Genomic DNA, 19,902 nt, shown 5'->3' with positions numbered 1-19,902 from the left:
CAGATAATATAGCAGTGTAAAATTGTCTAACAGCAGAACTCTTTTAAATAGTGGGGCCAGGCCCAATTTATTAGGAATAAAAAGCACAGGCTGGGGCTTTACTACAAGAATTAATATACTGCAGAGGACACAGCAGTGAAAAATTGACCACCAGCAGAACAGGTTTAACCAGGGATAATAGGTCTAACTAGTGTATGCCTAACATTTTATTACCTATGGGTATAGGGATGGTGCCAGATCACACACACAAGCAGGGGCGTATTTACTAGCAACATATATGAATAAAAATGTGTATAAGTATATGAAAAATAAAAATGTTTGCATTAAAAAGTAATGTAAAACCTTTACAAATGCAAAACATTTAATCAAGGTCCTAGTTAAACAAAAATCAACCAGCTATCTACCTAATAATTATTAATAAAATGATTTAAACTTAAATCAACTTTAAGTCTTCTGGGGGTCAAAGTTTCAAGCATATAAATTCACTTTGTCTCTACTTGTAATATCATACACTTCACCCTCCCCCCGCTCCAAATCCTATCCTCAAAACTGAAGCCCATTAGGGTTGTTAACATTTTTTTTAATGTACAGACATATTTTTATTTTTTTACCCTTTTTTATTTTATAAATGCATTCATATCTGAGTAACCTCATGGCCATTGCAACACATGCACTACTCCTCTTGTGGCTCCCTGAGCATCTATCACATTTTCCAACTTCTCCAACTTGGTTCAAAATGGTCAATAATATCCTGACAAGAGAAAAGTTGATGTACAGTATACCAGCCACATAAAGGAAATTATGGAGGTATTGGATTAAAATGATACTAAAGTCTCTTGTTTTTTGTTTGTTTGTTTTTTTTAAATAACAAACATGTCTATACTTACCTGCTCTGTAATGGTTTTGCACAGAAAAGCCCCGATTCTCCTCTTCTCATGTCCCCCACCAATGCTCCTGGCCCCTCCTTCCTGTCGGGTACCCCCAGAGCAAACAGCTTGCTATGGGGGCACCCGAGCAGGTGTACTCCTAAGCCGCTGCACTGTGTGTCCATTATGGCATAAGGGTAAAGCGAGCGCTCATAGTTCAGCTGCTGGAACACTCTAAGGAATCACTGGACCTTTAAGCAAGAATAATAATATATAGTGCAGCGCTGGTGTATTAATTAAAAAAAGAACATGCTAAAATGAATACAAATAAAATAGTTCATAAAGTCCTTCCACAATTAAGTGACCATAGGTGTATGAAGGTCTTCCTCCTTATAAAGGTGACTGGTATCGGATAGAAAAAATGCGCACTCACCGACCGCACATTTTAAATGCGCCTTTGTGCACTCTTATGCAGATGACCAGCCAGACATGCAGATCCTAAGGACACATGGACCATCCCTCTCAAATACTGACATCGGCCTTGGGTGCAGTACCTCCAGGTATATAGAGCCCTTTCGTTCCAAAAGATAGGCAGGCAGGGGTCCCCCTCCTGGTTCCAGGTACCCCAGAAATGGTAGATGCAGATCGTCGGCGCCTGTAAACCACGTGACAGAGCACAACGGGAGGGGCGGGGACTTCCAGGGAGGAACGAAAGGGCTCTGCCTGCCTTTTGGAACGAAAGGGCTCTATATACCTGGAGGTACTGCACCCAAGGCCGATGTCAGTATTTGAGAGGGATGGTCCATGTGTCCTTAGGATCTGCATGTCTGGCTGGTCATCTGCATAAGAGTGCACAAAGGCGCATTTAAAATGTGCGGTCGGTGAGTGCGCATTTTTTCTATCCGATACCAGTCACCTTTATAAGGAGGAAGACCTTCATACACCTATGGTCACTTAATTGTGGAAGGACTTTATGAACTATTTTATTTGTATTCATTTTAGCATGTTCTTTTTTTAATTAATACACCAGCGCTGCACTATATATTATTATACTGTGTGTCCATTCACTTGCAAAATCACAGCTTGGCCCCACCCCCTCCTGATTGACTCACTGGCTGTGATTGACAGCAGAGGGAGCCAATGGCTTCTCAGCCAATGAGGAAGGAAATTCCCCAGAGAACTGAGGTTCATGTAGACATTGCTGGATTGAGAGGGAGCTCAGGTAAGTATTAGGGGGGCTGCTGCACACAGAAAGTTTTTTACCTTCATACATAGGATGCATTTAGAACCACTTTAACCATTTGCCGCCCGGCCAATGGCCATTTGGCGGCTTGAAAGTTGCTTCTCCACTCCGGGTGCACGCCATTTGGCGTGCTCCCGCACATGCGCCGTTTGCGCTAATGCAGAGCGGCGCAGCGGCTCGATCTGTCACCGGGCGTGTACCTCGGACACGGCCGATGACAGATCCGAGTACCGGCTCCGTTGCAGGTACCATGTGACCTGCTGTGACCAATCACAGCAGGTCACATGACAGTTGTATACAATGGATGGCTTCATTCATGATGCCATCCATTGTATACTAGTGCCTAGCTGTGAATGGTCACAGCTAATCACATGCACATGTCATGTGATTAGCTGTGACCAAATCACAGCTAAGCACAAAAAAAAAAAAAAAAAGCTGAATGAATCCATTTCATTCAGGTAAATGCTTGCTTATAGCAAAGTATTTCTTTGCTATAAGCAAATTGTGTAAAAAAAAAAAAAAATACTGATCACTTCCCCAAAGTAGTACAATGTTACTATGGTAACATTGTACTACTTTGGTCATAGTAAAATATGAAAAAGAAATGTTAAAAAAAAATAAAAAAAAGTAATAAAAAAATTAAAAATAATAAAAAAAAAAAATATATATATATATATATTTTTTTTTTTCATACTGTCACCAGTCAGTGTCCCTGTTCACCGCCATGCCAGTTATATGATGACGCTGTACTGCACTGGTGACAGTATGTAAAAAAAAATAGTGAAAATAATTTTTTTAATTTTTTAATTTTCCGAAAAATTATGACAAAAAAAATACAACTTCAAAAAACTCGCCATGCCTCTTATGAAGTACGTGGGACTGTCTACTCTGCAAAAAGGGGTCATTTGTGGGATATCTGTACTATTCTGACATTCTTAGACCTCAAGAAATTAGATTGGCCGTCAGTACTTCAGGATTGATCAATAATCAGATCTATACCATAGTTTGTGAACTCTATAACTTTCCTACAAACTAAATAATACATCCTAATTTGGGTTATTTTCACCAAAGACATGTAGCAGAATACATCTCGGACTAAATTTATGAAGAACAATTATTTATTTGTAAATTTTTATAACGGAAACAAAGAAAAACGTGTATTTTTTTCAACATTTTTGGCCTTTTTTTGTTAATTTAGCAAAAAATAAAAACCCCAGTGGTGATTAAATACCACCAAAAGAAAGCTCTAGTTGTGTGAAGAAAATGATAAAATTTTAGTTTGGGTACAGTGTTGTATGACTGCGCAATTGTCATTCAAAGTGTGAGAGCGCTGAAACCTGAAAAATGGCCTGGGCAGGAAGGTGTAAAATTGCACGGTATTGAAATGGTTAATACTCTTCTGGTCATAGCCCCAATAGCTTTGAAAATAGACAGACTGCTCTCTTAATACTAAAAATATATATTGAATATAGAACAGAGCTGATCCTCCTACACATGAGGATGAGATAGAAAAATCAGAGAATCCTCTGCGCTCAAGAGTGGTGTGCTGATGATGGACAAATGTCAGGTCTTTGGCACTTCCAATGGTGGCACAGACTTTGCTGCCCTCTAAGGGTCGGGGAAACCCAGAAGAATCGCTGTAAAATAAAGGAAGAAGGGCGCACCAGCCTAGTGCATTACCTGAGACAAAAACAAGAATAAGTACATACTCACAAGCAACTGTGATAACAATAGTCCAAAGCGACCTGGTCACCAAGTCAACTCCCAAATCATGAGAGGACCCTCCAGATCCTCCAGCCCTGGCTCTAAGGAAGAGAGGAGCACCCCTCGAAATGCATCAGACATCTGGGTCCTTGTACTATTAAAGTTTTTGTCTCAGGTAATGCACTAGGCTGGTGCACCCTTCTTCCCCTATTTTCCATGAGGATGAGACCCCTATTTTGAGATATTTATCACATTCCCTAATTTTAACTCTGTACTGAGACATTTTGACATTAGACCATGGGAACAGCTTCTTGATCCATCTCCTTTATTCTACATAAATGTCATCTTATCAATAACTGATGTCTATTGGGTGTTGCATTTCTCTATCATGTGTATCTTCTTGGTTTCTGAATGATATGTAAAAGACACACATTGTATTGCACATTGCTCCAGTTGGTTATGATAAGCTCTACCAGCATATGTTTCTTTTATGTACGCCCGATGTGGGGGGTATTGTTGGATTGGAAGGTTGGGGCTTCATTCTTTTGGTGAAAAAAATGATGATTCTTTACCTGTAAACTTGTTAAATTTGCAACATAAAAAGTCTTGTCCAGTTAGCATTAATTACATTTTGATATTTTTATTGTAAGTACTGGTGCTTTTCTAGAAATACAGTTTGACTTACTGGAAAGCAAGGGGCCCAAAATGTTATCACCCAATAAAATCAGCCAATATTACATTATTGCACCTTTCTATCTGTATTAACATTAAAGTCACAAATAAAACTAAAACCTTTTTGTTTAGCTAAAAGTTAATTTCTAGTTTGATCTTTTATTAATTCCATTCTTTCCTTAAGTTTTACTTTGTAAGTCTTCTTTACTTTTAATACCATTTCTGCCTACACCTTCCTGTTTGTAAGTTTGTTTCTTTTAAATAATTTTATTGTTCTATACAAATCTTCTCGAACCTCTTGAGTTGTTGGCAGATAGAGAAGCATGTAACCTGTTACGGATCCGCCAGGTGGTACCTCTGGCAGCCCACTAGGCGGAATCACCCGGAGCGTGGAGTCTAAGTCCCGGTCTGCGTTTTCACCAGGGCCCCTGATGGTGGGGATGGACTTGGAGCAGAACCAGGACCAGGTCACGACTTCCGAGCAATACCACCCGTGGCAGAGGGAGCCTCCGGGGATGAGAGTAGGACAGAATAGAGCCAGATGTGAGGAGGCCGGCAGGACCAGGCAGGATAACCGGCGGTTGTCACCGTGGGAAATGGCGTGGTACCGAGACGGCAGGCAGAGAGTGGTCAGGTCACATGCAGGGTCAGTTACCGGAGTCAGTCCGCGGAATGGTCAAACAAGCCGGGGGTCGGGACAGGAGAAGGCAGCGTACTCAGGGACAATCCGGGTCAATCACAGGAGAAGGCAGCGTAGTCAGATAATCCGGGTCAGGGCAGGAGCAGGCAGAAGGTCAAACAATCCGGGTCACAATCACAGGGCACAGGGAACACAGGTAACAGGTCAGACCTTGCGGCGATTTGTGACAGTGCAGGGCATCTTTAAATAACGCGCCCTGCACTGTCATTGGCCGTCCAGGACGCGCCCCCGGGCTGTCATTGGCCGCCCGAGGTGCGCCCGCGGCTCCTACTGCGCATGCGCGGCCTCCTGTCAGCCGCGGCCCGCCGGGATCTGGTGCCTGTGTCCCGGCGTGAGCCGCCGCTATTGCACATGCGCCGGGGACGGAGCCGCGGCGGACCCTGACATTGCCCCCCCCCCTACGTGCACCCCCTGGGAGCCCCACTGATCTCTCCACCGCGGGTGGCTACGAAAGAACTCCCGGATGAGCTTGGGAGCGTGAACATTCTGCATGGGTTCACATGAGTTCTCCTCAGGACCATAACCCTTCCATTTTATCAAAAACTGCATCTGGCCTCCCCTCCTACGGCAACTGAGAATCGTTTTTACCTTGTACTCTTCTTGTTCACCTATGGTGACTGCCTCAGGGGGTCTGGATTCCCGATCCGGGAAGGGGTCTGGTGCGGCCGGTTTCAGAAGAGACACATGAAACACCCGGTGAATCCTGAAAGTCTCCGGCAGCTCGAGTTCGTAAGCCACCTCGTTGATGACTCGTTTGACTTGGAACGGGCCAACAAATTTCGGTCCCAATTTCCTAGATGGGCACTGCATCTTCAAGTTGGCAGTAGCCAGCCAAACCCGATCTCCAGGTTGAAGCGTCAGTTCCCCCCTTCTCCTCCTGTCAAATGCCTTCTTGCTGTCCTCCTGGGCTTTCGTGATGGCCTCTTGAACCGTTTTGTTATTGGTCGAAAGGAAATTTAGGATGTCTTGAGATGCAGGTACTGAGCTTTCCGGCATGAGATCGGGAAGAAATGTTGGATGGTAACCGTAATTGGTGAAGAATGGGGATTGCCCCGTAGCGGAGTGGTTCGAGTTGTTGTGCAAACTCCGCTGACGGTAACAGCGTCAGCCAGTCGTCCTGTAGGTAGGACGTGTAGCATCTGAGGTATTGCTCTAATACTTGGTTGGTCCTCTCTGTTTGCCCATTGGTCTGGGGATGGTAAGCGGACGAGAGTGACAACTTGATTCCCAATGCTTCGCACAAGGCCTTCCAAAACCTTGAAGTGAACTGGGCTCCCCGATCTGATACTATATCCTCGGGAACTCCATGTAGTCTTACTATTTCCTTGATAAATATTCGTGCAGTTTTCGACGCTGATGGTGTCTTTTCCAGGGGTACGAAATGGGCCATCTTGGAGAAGCGATCGACAATCACAAATATGGCAGTGTGGCCTTGAGATGGTGGGAGTTCGACAATGAAGTCCATGGCTATCATTTGCCAGGCCCTCTTTGGAATTGGCAACGGGCGCAACAATCCCCAGGCCTTGCTTCTGGAGGGTTTATTCCTCTGGCAGGTAGGACAAGTCTGAATGTAGCGCTCGCAGTCCTTGACCATGTTTGGCCACCAGAATGAGCTCTGCAGAAGTTCCAGGTTCTTCGTAACTCCAAACTGGCCCGCCATCGGATGGTCGTGGCAGTGGCCCAGGACCATGGTTTGGACTCCTTCGGGTACTACGATCCGACCCTCCTTCCACAATAACCCTTCGCGGTTCAGGAGAGGCGTCCCAGGCGGCGCTGGTAGTCCCACGGAAGCGTCAAGAAGTTTGGAGCGGAGTTCCGTCTGTAGGACGAGGAAGTTTCTGGATGGTAGGATCGTGTCAGGTCTTGGTGTATCATCGGGGTCCTCAAACATGCGGGACAGCGCGTCCGGCTTTGTGTTCTTAGAGCCAGGTCGATAAGTTATGTGGAAGGTAAACCGGGAAAAGAAAAGAGCCCATCTCGCCTGGCGTGGCTTCAGTCGTCTGGCCGTCCTCAAATATTCCAGGTTTTTGTGATCGGTATATATCAGGATGGGGTGTGTAGCTCCTTCCAGCAAGTACCACCATTCTTCCAGGGCGGTCTTTATGGCCAGGAGCTCCCGATCTCCGATGTTGTAGTTTCGCTCGGCAGGTGTCAATTTCCTGGAGAAGAACGCTACAGGATGTAGTAGCTCCTTGGTGCTGTTCCTTTGGGACAGGACCGCTCCCACCGCGTTTTCTGAGGCGTCTACTTCCAACACGTATGGGAGAGAAGAATCGGGGTGAGTGAGAATCGGAGCAGAGGTAAAAAGTTTTTTGAGAACTTCAAAAGCAGTTTGTGCTTCGGTAGACCACTTAAAGCGGATCCCGTTTAGTCAGTTGCGTGATTGGGGAGACCAGACCGGAGAAGTTCTTGATAAACTTTCGATAAAAGTTCGCAAAACCGATAAAACGCTGCACGCCCTTCTTATCGGTGGGTATCGGCCAATCCAGGATTGCCGTGACTTTCCGGGGGTCCATCGCGACCCCCGCGGGGGAGAGAACCAATCCCAGGAACGTGATCTTATGCTGTTCAAAACAGCATTTGTCTGCTTTGGCGTATAGCCTGTGTTGGCGCAAACGTTTCAACACCCACATCAAGTGATTTCGATGAGCCTCCAGTGAGGGCGAGAAGATTAAGATGTCGTCCAGATAGACAACCATGAAGATATCAAGGAAATCACGAAACACGTCGTTTATAAAATGTTGGAAGGTGGCCGGAACGTTACAGAGCCCGAACGGCATGACCAGGTACTCAAAGTGTCCGTATCGCGTACGGAAGGCCGTCTTCCATTCATCACCTTCCCTGATACGAACTAGATTGTAGGCCCCCCGTAAGTCTAGCTTAGTAAAAACCATAGCGGACCTTAACCTCTGGAGGAGCTCGGGAACCAGGGGTAACGGGTAGCGGTTTTTCACCGTGATCCTATTCAGGTCGCGGTAGTCTATACAGGGCCGCAGTGTCTTGTCCTTTTTCTCTACAAAGAATAGCCCGGCACCGGCTGGGGACGTGGAAGGGCGAATAAACCCCTTCCGAAGATTTTCGTCTATATATTCCCTCAGAACTCCTGACTCAAGCTCCGATAAAGGGAAAATACGGCCGAACTAAATTTCAGATCCGGGTAGGAGGTCTATGGGACAGTCATAAGATCGGTGTGGGGGAAGTGTGTCTGCCCCTCGCTTACTAAACACGTCCAGAACGTCGTGGTAGGCCAGGGGAATAACCTGGGACAGATCTGTATCCCCATCCATGCATAGGAGTAATTGGGGGGCCACGGGCCCTGAGACGTGGCAACGTTTCAGACAATATGTGGACCGAAACTGAACGGTTCCCTTCTCCCAGTCAATCTGGGGATTATGGGCTCACAGCCAAGGAAGCCCCAGAATGACCGTGAAAAGGGGGGACGCGATGGCGTCCAGACAGAGGAATTCCTGGTGATGATCAGCCATCGAGGTGAAAATAGGGGGTGTCTCCTGATCCACCACTCCCGATTTTAAGCTAGACCCATCCACCAGGAAGATGTTCAGCCCCCTTTCCTTGGTCTGGAGAGGGATCCCTTGCTGGTGAGCAAACGTGAGATCGATAAAGCAGCTACATGCCCCCGAATCTATGATAGCTGTCACCATCAAGGTTCTCCCGGGGAGCTGTAAAGACACAGGTATTGCCAGATAACTTGACTGATCACCCCTTTCTGCAGATAAAGGAAAAAAACTAGAAGTGTACTTACACTTTTTTGCAGGACAGGAGCGCACCCGGTGGCCAGCTTCTCCGCAGTACAGACAGAGGTTCTGTGATAGTCTTCTCTGGCGTTCTTCGGCTGATAATGTGGACCGAGCCAGTCCCAGTTGCATGGGTTCGGAGGTGTCCCCAGGTTCTGAGCTCTGGGTAGTGCTTCCTGTGGGCGGGAATAATCCCATCGATGGTACCCAAGCCGCCCTTTGACCCTGGTTGCTTCGTTCAAGCCGGCGTTCTCTCAGTCTGCGGTCAATTTGTATGGCCAGCTCGATTAGCTTCTCTAGGGAGTCAGGTAGACCTACCCGTGCTAATTCGTCTTTGAGTGACTCAGATAGCCCGATGCGAAATTGGTGACATAATGCCGCATCGTTCCATCGGGTGTCCCCCATCCAGCGCCTGAATTCAGACGCGTACTCCTCGGCTGCCCGGCGACCCTGCCGCAGAGAGTACAAGGTAGTCTCTGTGGAAGCAGCTCGCTGAGGGTCGTCATATAGTATAGCCATGGCTCTAAAAAATTCAGTCACGGAATCAAGATGGGGGTCGCGATTCTCCATCAGACGATGAGCCCAATCCTGGGGCTCATCCTGAAGGAGAGAGACTATAAACCCCACCTTGACGGTCTCGGTGGTGAACGTGCGGGGTTGCAAGTCGAAGAACAAGATTCACGCATTCCGGAAGGCCCTGAAGCGGCTTCGGTCTCCACGGAAGCGTTCTGGTAAGGGAACGCGGGGTTCGGGAGTAGGGGGTGCGGCCCCTGCTCCGGGAGCTGGGGTAGCAGGTGATTCCCCAGGAGAAGCTGCGGGACTCGGGCTCTGTGCCGGGGATGTAAGGGTGACTAACGTCTCCATGCGGTCCTCAAGTCTGGACTACTTGGGTTAGGGTCGCCAGATGCTGGCAGATATCCTCCAGGGAGGCCGGGCCTCTTCCTGACTCTGTCATGGCCGCAAGGTACTGTTACGGATCCGCCAGGTGGTACCTCTGGCAGCCCACTAGGCGGAATCACCCAGAGCGTGGAGTCTAAGTCCCGGTCTGCGTTTTCACCAGGGCCCCTGTTCGTGGGGATGGACTTGGAGCAGAACCAGGACCAGGTCATGGCCTCCGAGCAATACCACCCGTGGCAAAGGGAGCCTCCAGGGATGAGAGTAGGACAGAATAGAGCCAGATGTGAGGAGGCCGGCAGGACCAGGCAGGATAACCGGCGGTTGTCACCGTGGGAAATGGCGTGGTACCGAGACGGCAGGCAGAGAGTGGTCAGGTCACACGCAGGGTCAGTTACCGGAGTCAGTCCGCGGAATGGTCAAACAAGCCGGGGGTCGGGACAGGAGAAGGCAGCGTACTCAGGGACAATCCGGGTCAATCACAGGAGAAGGCAGCGTAGTCAGATAATCCGGGTCAGGGCAGGAGCAGGCAGAAGGTCAAACAATCCGGGTCACAATCACAGGGAACACAGGTAACAGGTCAGACCTTGCGGCGATTTGTGACAGTGCAGGGCATCTTTAAATAACGCGCCCTGCACTGTCATTGGCCGCCCAGGACGTGCCCCCGGGCTGTCATTGGCCGCCCGAGGCGCGCCCGCGGCTCCTACTGCGCATGCGCGGCCTCCTGTCAGCCGCGGCCCGCCGGGATCTGGTGCCTGTGTCCCGGCGTGAGCCGCCGCTATTGCGCATGCGCCGGGGACGGAGCCGCGGCGGACCCTGACATAACCATTCCCTTTAAAATGAGTATTTTCATAAATTTTATCTTCCTGTACACATATTATCTTAAGTATCTTTTTTGATAATGTAAAGCAAAAGCTAAAAAAACAAATTAATTCTTATTCATTTCTTAAAGGAATCTCTAATCTCTTCACTAAATTATAAATATGTCATCTACGAAACGTTTCACTTGTACTACAGTCAGGTCCATAAATATTGGGACGTCGACACAATTCCAACATTTTTGGCTCTTTACACCACCACAATGGATTTGAAATGAAACGAACAAGATGTGCTTTAACTGCAGACTGTCAGCTTTCATTTGAGGGTATTTACATCCAAATCAGGTGAACGGTGTAGGAATTACAACAGTTTGCATATGTGCCTCCCACTTGTTAAGCGACCAAAAGTAATGGGACAGAATAATAATCATAAATCAAACTTTCACTTTTTAATACTTGGTTGCAAATCCTTTGCAGTCAATGACAGCCTGAAGTCTGGAACGCATAGACATCACAAGACGTTGGGTTTCATCCCTGGTGATGCCCTGCCAGGCCTCTACTGCAACTGTCTTCAGTTCCTGCTTGTTCTTGGGGCATTTTCCCTTCCCTTTTGTCTTCAGCAAGTGAAATGCTCAATCGGATTCAGGTCAGGTGATTGACTTATCCATTGCATAACATTCCACTTCTTTCCCTTAAAAAACTCTTTGGTTGCTTTTGCAGTCTGCTTTGGGTCATTGTCCATCTGCACTGTGAAGCGTCCAATGAGTTCTGAAGCATTTGGCTGAATATGAGCAGATAATATTGCCCGAAACACTTCAGAATTCATCCTGCTGCTTTTGTCAGCAGTCACATCATCAATAAATACAAGAGAAGCAGTTCCATTGGCAGCCATACATGCCCACGCCATGACACTACCACCACCATGCTTCACTGATGAGGTGGTATGCTTAGGATCATGAGCAGTTCCTTTCCTTCTCCATACTCTTCTCTTCCCATCACTCTGGTACAAGTTGATCTTGGTCTCATCTGTCCATAGGATGTTGTTCCAGAACTGTGAAGGCTTTTTTAGATGTTGTTTGGCAAACTCTAATCTGGCCTTTGGGGTTCACCAATGGTTTACATCTTGTGGTGAACCCTCTGTATTCACTCTGGTGAAGTCTTCTCTTGATTGTTGACTTTGACACACATACACTTACCTCTTGGAGAGTGTTCTTGATCTGGCCAACTGTTGTGAAGGGTGTTTTCTTCACCAGAGAAAGAATTCTTCGGTCATCCACCACTATTATTATTATTATTATTACGAGTTTATATAGCGCCAAAGGGTTTGCTCAGCGCTGTACAATAGGGGGGGACAATACATGGCACAGTACAACAAAGACAGACAGCGTACGAGGGGTAAGAGGGCCCTACTCTTACGAGCTTACAATCTAGGACCACAGTTGTTTTCCGTGGTCTTCCGGGTCTTTTGGTGTTGCTGAGCTCACCGGTGCGTTCTTTCTTTTTAAGATAGTTCCAAACAGTTGCTTTGGCCACGCCTAATGATTTTGCTATCTCTCTGATGGGTTTGTTTTGTTTTTTCAGCCTAATGATGGCTTGCTTCACTGATAGTGACAGCTCTTTGGATCTCATCTTGAGAGTTGACAGCAACAGATTCCAAATAGCACACTTGAAAATCTGCTCATTGTAATTGGGATAATGAGGGAATAACACACACCTGGCCATGGAACAGCTGAGAAGCCAATTGTCCCATTACTTTTGGTCCCTTAACAAGTGGGAGGCACATATGCAAATTGTTGTAATTCCTACACCGTTCACCTGATTTGGATGTAAATACCCTCAAATTAAAGCAGGCAGTCTGCAGTTAAAGCACATCTTGTTTGTTTCATTTCAAATCCATTGTGGTGGTGTATAGAGCAAAAAATGTTACAATTGTGTCGTTGTCCCAATATTTATGGACCTGACTGTATACTTGTGCCTATTCTTTCCTGTAGATGATTTCTCTCTCCCATTTATCAATATAAAAATTTGGAAGACTTGGTGAAAATGTGGCTCCCATTGCTGCTCAGACATTTTGTGAATTATGCTGTCCACCAAAGATTATGTTCTAAACAAAAACACAAGCATTCAATAGCATATTTTTTTCAGTGCTGGGGTGTCTCTCTCTCTCTCTTTCCCTCTCTCTCTCTCTCTAGGTGTAATCCTGGACTCCCATCTGTCCTTTCAGCCCCAAATCCAATCACTGTCCAAATCTTGTAGGACGTCACCTCCGCAACATCTCCAAGATGCGCCCGTTCTTAACCTCTGAAACTAGTAAGCAACTTATTCACTCCCTGGTTATCTCTCGCCTTGACTATTGTAACTCCCTCCTCACTGGCCGCCCTAATCGCAGGCTATCCGCTCTTCAGTCTATCATGAATGCTGCTGCCAGACTCATCCACCTTACCAACCGTTCCATATCTGCCATCCCTCTCTGCTAATCCCTCCACTGGCTTCCCATTGCCCAAGGAATAAAACTGAAAACATTAACAATAACATATAACGCCATTTATAACTCTGCCACAAATTACATCACCAATCTTGTCTCCAAATATCACCCAAACCGCCCTCTCTGCTCCTTCCATGACCTCCTGCTCTCTAGCTCCCTTGTCTTCTCCTCCCATGTTTGTCTCCAAGACTTCTCCAAAGCCTCCCCCATCTTCTGGAACTCTCTACCCTAATCTATTCGATTATTGCCTACTCTGCCCATTTTTAGGCGGTCTCTGAAAACCTCTCTCTTCAGGGAAGCCTATCCTGCCTTCAGCTAATAACCAAATCTTCTATTTCTCCCATCAGTCCATCCCCCACAGTTATTACCTTTTGTACCACCAGTCCCTCCCTCTTAGATTGTAAGCTCCCAGGATCAGGGTCCTCCTATCCCTCTTGTATTGAACTGTATCATTGCTGTATTGTCTCCCTTTATATTGTAAAGTGCTGAGCAAACTGTTGGCGCTATATAAATCCTGTATAATAATAACAATAATATCTACTGTTTATCATATTAAATAATTCCCTCTGCAATTTATAATTACTGGTTCTAGTAATAACTTAAAAGAGAAGTGCGAGGTTTAAGAAAAAAACAAACTCACATACTCACCTAGGTGGATGCAGCATAAGTCTGAGGCTGGGCCAGCTGTGGGTCAGGCGTCTGGGTAAGTCCTGACAATAAATGCTGGATCCCTCCAGAGTCTGGACTGGCTGAGTGAAGTCAACCGATAAAAGACTTTAGCCGGAGTCTAAATTTGATGAACTGGTACAATATGTCCATGTTCTAGAGGAAGATAATGCCAGTCTGAAACACTCCGTATCTCAATTACAACTCCAACAGGAAGATTTGGAAAACAAGGAAGGGTTGTCAGAACATTCGTATTCGTGGCATATCCGAAACGATCTCTAACCCCCAACTTCCATGTCACTTGCTGTCTCCATTCACTACTTTGGCCCCCAAGGAAGCTGATTGGCGAATGGATCATTAGGCCCAAAACCCTCCAAGGTCACCAGGCCTAGAGATGTAATCATTCGCCTCCACTACTTTGACAGTAAAGAAATCTTGCTCACTGATACTCGCAATAAGCCCTCTTTGGAATTTAAAGGAGACAGGCTCTAAATTTTCAGTGATTTATCTCCCATCACCCTGGCCATAAGACGGGTCTTGAAGCCAGCCACCATTCATCTCCAATAGCACCATATCCCATATTGGTAGGGATTTCCCTTCAAGCTAGTTGTCTCCAAGGATAACACCCAAGTCATACTCTGTGACCTACATGAAGCGGACTCCTTCTTTAAACAGCTGGGTCTTCTTCCTCTGCCAGACAAGGCACCTCCACTACCTCCTACCCCGTCCAGGTTCTCTGACACTCCACGCAAGATCTGGACACCTGCTAACCCTGGAAGGAAGTGATTTCCTCGTACTCCTCAACGTCCTTGACTTCCTGGATCAGTGGGCCCTGCCACCTGACTCTTTCACATGACAGGTTTACCGCCCTGTTAATTGGGCTCCTTTGTTCCCATATGTGCCTTAGCATTTTTTCCGTATTGATATGTCTTGACTATAACCGCTATGTGTATTTCTGAGGTAGGCATCTGTTAAATTGCGTCAGCTGACGTGTTGCCCCCTGGAGCGTCAGGCCTTAAGCCCTGACGACTCAGGATATTCCCAATATCCCGGGTGTATATCTTTGATGATATCTTTGTTTCTATCTGTGACCCTTACGGCTTCTGTTTTGAGTGATACATTTGTATGTCTTAGGCACATTGCCTTGATAATCACCTGGTTCTCTATCCCTGTTGTTTTCTGTTTTGCCTCATCGATGATAAGTTTCCTGCATACTCCGGTTACATAGCTGATATACCCATTGTTGTTTCAAGATGACTTTAAAGCTGTTGTCATATAGGGGTTTATTTACTAAAGCTGGAGAGTCCAAAATCAGACTCCCTTCTTCCTAGAAACCAATCAGCTTCTAACCTCAGCTTGTTCAATGAAGCTTTGGCAATGAAACCTGGAAGCTGATTGGTTTCTATGCAGAAGGGAGTCTGATTTTGGACTCTCCAGCTTTAGTAAATAAACCCCATAATGTCAAAGGTCTTAACTCAATTCAAAAATGGTGGATGCCTCTGAAGTGGTTCAGATCCTTGGGAGCAGACTTCAGATTTATTCAGGAAACTAATTTCAAACAGGATGGCTCTTTTTGCTTTGCCTCTAAGAACTTTCCACAATCCTATTCTGTTTTGATCCCTCCGGGAAAGCTGGAGTGGCTATTTTGATTAAAAAAAACTTCTCCCTGAGGGTCTCCTCCTCCAGGGTTGACCCACTTGGTCGCTATGTTTTACTGAAATGTATGTGTGAGGGTTCCCCATTTGTACTTTTGAACTTGTATGCACCCAACTCTGGTCAGCTGACATTTATCTCTCAAACTTTAGATAAACTATAGTCCCTATCTACTCTGCGCATGATTGTTGGGGGGATTTTAACTTGATTATGTCTCCTCACAAAGATAGGAAGGTCCTCTTTGCATCAGCTCCGTCGAAAAGGCAATGCTCCTCTTTGACAGCCTTCAATAAATTGATCCGGGAGGATCGCTTCTTTGACGACTGACAGGTCAAACATCCTCTCCATAGGCAAATTACATTTTACTCTACTCCGCATCACGTATTCTCACGCTTGGATCACTATTTTGTCACTGCCCCCGTGCTCCCCTTTTTGGTCTCCTTTGAGATCAACCCTATGGCTTGGTCAGATCATGCCTCACTGTTGCCTAATCTCGTTCTCCCTAACTTCCCCCCAGGGCCTGTTCCTGGCAACTCAATGAGAGTTTCTTGCATTCGGACCATCTTCCAGAGGGACTCTCTCAGGGCCTGGATGCTCATTTTCAATGAAATATTGGCTCAGTAGCCTCATCTAAAACCCTCTGGGAGGCTCACAAAGCGGTCTTCAGAGGCCTTTGTATTTCTATGGGCACTCGTTTAAAGAAGGCCTCTGTTTGTACCAGACAATCTCTTTTAAGCCAACTGTCTTTAGCCAAAAGACGACTATTAGACAATCCATCTATACCTCGGCTTCAGAAAGTATCCCGTTTACGCAACCAAATCAGAGCCCTTGACCTGCACAAAACTGCCCAATCCCTTGCATGGGCTACGCAAAAATTCTATGAATTCTCTAACAAACCGCACTGCATGCTTGTAAACAGACTCAAATCTCAAACATCCCCCTCGCTGCCAGGCCACCTACTCCAGTCAGATGGCAAACCCACATATGAGCCACATGTAATGGCTACTGTATTTGGGGAATATTATGAGAAGCTCTATAATTGCCTAGCCCCTGATGTCCACCCTCCCCTTCAGATGGCTGCCTTTCTTTGACTTCCTATGACTACCAAGTTTGTCACCTCCCGATGTAATGGCTCTAAATGCAGACATCTCTACTGAGGAATTACTAGATGTTGTCAAGCATCTCTCTACACACAAATCTCCGGGACCGTATGGTTTTCCTTACTCATATTACAAGACCTTTATTGGCATCCTGGCCCCCCACCTTCTGTCTTTGTTTTGGGATCTACTGAAAGGGTCGCATCCACACGATGATTTTACACGCGCATAAATCTCGGTGATCCCCAAACCGGACAAGGACCACGCCCTCCAGGATAATTATGGTCCTATAGCCTTATTAAACTCTGATTACACGATATTTACGAAAATACTAGCTAACAGACTGGCCAGGTGTATTTCCAAGCTTATACACTGAGACCAGGTGGGTTTTGTACCGGCTAGACATGCCACAGATAACACTAGGAGGACTAATGACCTGATCGATCTTGTTAACAAGTCTTCAACTCCTACTCTCTTGTTAAGCTTGGATGCCTAGAAAGCGTTTGACCTACTTAGCTGGCCTTATATGTTTCTGGTCTTGGAGAGATTTGGGTTTAGCGGTCCATTTATAGCAGCTCTGAAAGCTCTTTACTCCACCCCCACCTCCCAGGTCAAATTGGCGTAGTTTTTATCACCTTGGTTCCGGATGTCAAATGGTACGCGCCAGGGATGTCCGCTTTCCCCTTTGTTGTTTATCCTCTGTCTAGAACCCCTGGCCATAGCCATTAGATCCAACCCGAACATCCAAGGGATACGCACCCATTACAGTGACTATAAACTGTCCCTGTTTGCTGATGTTATCTTGCTGACGCTGACAGAGCCTCACACTACCTTACCTGTTTTGCATCGTACTTTACAGCTCTTCAGTGCCTTGTCGGGATATAAAGTTAATGCGTCTAAAACTGAAACACTACCACTCCATATACCACCTAAAATTGTTTCTACCCTTCAGTTAAATTATCCATACCGGTGGTGCCCTCATTCCCTGAAATATTTAGTTGTCAACCTTACCTTCGCCTACCACTCCCTTTACGCGGCTAACTTCTCCCCTCTGTTTCATGCAATTTCTCAATCCTTAAAATTCTGGGACAATCTTCCCATCTTTTTCCTTGGATGGATCAATGTACTAAAAATGACCATATTGCCCAAGCTCTTGTATCTGTCTGAGACACTTCCTGTTCCTATCCCCGTGTCCAAATTACACTCCCTTCAGAAGTTCTTTCTCCACTTCATCTGGCATAATAAATCTCAGTGGATTGCCCGTACTGTGCTTCTTTCCCCTTGATCTAGGGGGGGTCTGGGGGCACCAGACATTGTGTTGTACTATTTAGCTACCCACCTCTGTACTCTTGTCTCATGGTCCTCCCAGTGCCCCCCTAATAAATGGGTCGAGATTGAATGGCTATAACTAAGTCCGATGCGTCCTTGCTCTCTCTGGTCTATGACCAACACTGACACCTCCTTTCACAAACGCCTCCTGCTTGGACCCATACAGTTTGTTATCTATATGGAGGCGGTGTAGGGCTAAATTCGCCCTGTCCTCCCCGTGTTTATCTACAGATACGCCATTTCTTTTCCTCCAAAGCCTCTTGTCTGACTCTTGAGAAGCCTACCCCTCTTTGAGCGTATCTGCATCCAAGGCCCATACCAACGGGGCATAATTTCCTCTACGTATAAACTGCTTTTAGACGCCTGCCCCCTTTCTATTGATACCCACCTTTATATGCATTGAATCCTCCAATGTGTTGCCTTAGATCAATGGAGCAGGATTTGGGAGGCTGCTTCCAGATCTTCTATATGTGTAGTATATAAAGAAAACACTTTTAAAATCCCGATTTTTTGGTACAGGACTCCTGAGGTTCTCTATGCTCGTAATCTGAATGTTTCTTTTTTCTGCTGGCATTGTGGCGAGAAAGCTGGCACTCTTTTCCACATTTTTTGGGCTTGTCAGTACATTGCAGCCTTTTGGAGAGAGGTCCTTACCCTGCTATGACTACGGCCTATATTCCATTTGAGCCCATCCAATTTTTGTTGGGCCTACCTTTTTTCGGTCTCTCCAAAAATTAGCAAGGAAATTTTCCTCTCATGTTTTAACAGCGGCCAGGAGAACCATTCCCATGCATTGGCTTTCTACTACGCCTCCTACGCTACCAGAATTGATGAAGGTTATAGCAGAGATTAGAAAAATGGAGTACCTCACTGCTTTGCATGCTAATTCTGTTCCCACCTTTGAGGCAGTTTGGGAACCATGGGATACTTCTAATTCTGACTTGTCTGCTCAAATTGTGTGAAAATGATTGCCAATTCACTGTTATGTATTGACATTGATGTATCTATGTATCTCTCATCGATGAGCCTGTTTTTCTGTTTTCTTGCTGCTCTGTGTTTGTCATACCAAATTTCTATGCAACCCTGTTTGCTGTAAATGTTTGAAAATCAATAAAAAGTTAGTTACCAAAAAAATAAAATGATTATCATGAGTTGCAGGAGCAAAGGACAAAGTGCAAGTGGTTAATCATCAGACAATTATTGCCAAGCCCTGTGTATTACATTTACTAAGGGCAGAGATAAGGGGGTGCTGTGGTTGCACAAAAGGTGGAGGTGGAGACGAGTGGGGTGCAGCAGCAGCAAGAGATATATACAGTATATTTATACAACATATATATTATAAAACAGTACTTTGTCCAATACTTAACACCCCCCAGCAAAGCAACTTGTCCCCAGCAGCAAGGGTTTCTCCTCCACAACCCTAGCGAGGTGGCTGTGGGGTTCTTTGGGGGGGTTTGAACTATTTTTGTGTTTTACTTACCTAGAAAATGGCCATTTGCTGATTTCTACAATTTGCACCCAGAATGGAACCCGGGTGTGTTGTGTTCATCAATAATAGCAGCATTGCATTGCCAGAGAACCTCCATTGTCCGGCTCTGTAATGTATCCTCAGGTACAATGACATTATACACAGAAGAGTGACACTGACCTGATCCCAGGAGGAGAAGAAAGGAGATCAAATGCGGAATGTTCAGCCCGCTCCTCATTGTTCCATCCATGCCGGAACCAGTCCAAGAGAACTGTGATGTCTGAGCTGCACAAAGTAACGAGCCTTGCCTGAACCTTGTTTCACTTTCACATAAAACGGACTCTGATCACATACTTGTCCTCATAACCTCTTACACTGTAAATGTACCAAAAGGAAGAGCACAGAGACAACGGTATAGAAGAGAACATACCAATTGTACAAAAAAGAACATAAAAACAAACTATAACATTTTGCTACATACTTTTTGCAACAGGGTCATTTTTTTACAGCTTGCTGCAGGTTTAAGATGTTGCCTCTCCTTCTGTTTCTCAG

At 45.9% G+C, this 19,902-nt stretch overlaps 1 protein-coding gene across 1 annotated transcript in view; it reads right to left on the bottom strand.

The window, feature by feature from the left end:
- The window catches only part of LOC149451747 (natural cytotoxicity triggering receptor 3 ligand 1-like), a 117,168-nt gene extending 97,557 nt beyond the window's left edge, over positions 1 to 19,611 (bottom strand). Inside the window, exon 1 of the mRNA XM_089690222.1 lies at positions 19,531 to 19,611. Within this exon, the coding sequence (XP_089546348.1) occupies positions 19,531 to 19,600 (70 nt within the window). The 5' untranslated portion in view covers positions 19,601 to 19,611. The remainder of the gene's footprint in view (positions 1 to 19,530) is intronic.
- Between the last annotated feature and the right edge of the window lie 291 nt (positions 19,612 to 19,902).

Source organism: Staurois parvus, unplaced genomic scaffold, assembly GCF_062004578.1.
Source record: "Staurois parvus isolate SC_StPar_1 unplaced genomic scaffold, SC_StPar_1.0 ptg000523l, whole genome shotgun sequence".
Classification (NCBI taxonomy): Eukaryota; Metazoa; Chordata; class Amphibia; order Anura; family Ranidae; genus Staurois; species Staurois parvus.
Note: the sequence above shows the minus strand (reverse complement) of the source record. Positions and strands in the feature narration are given on the sequence as shown.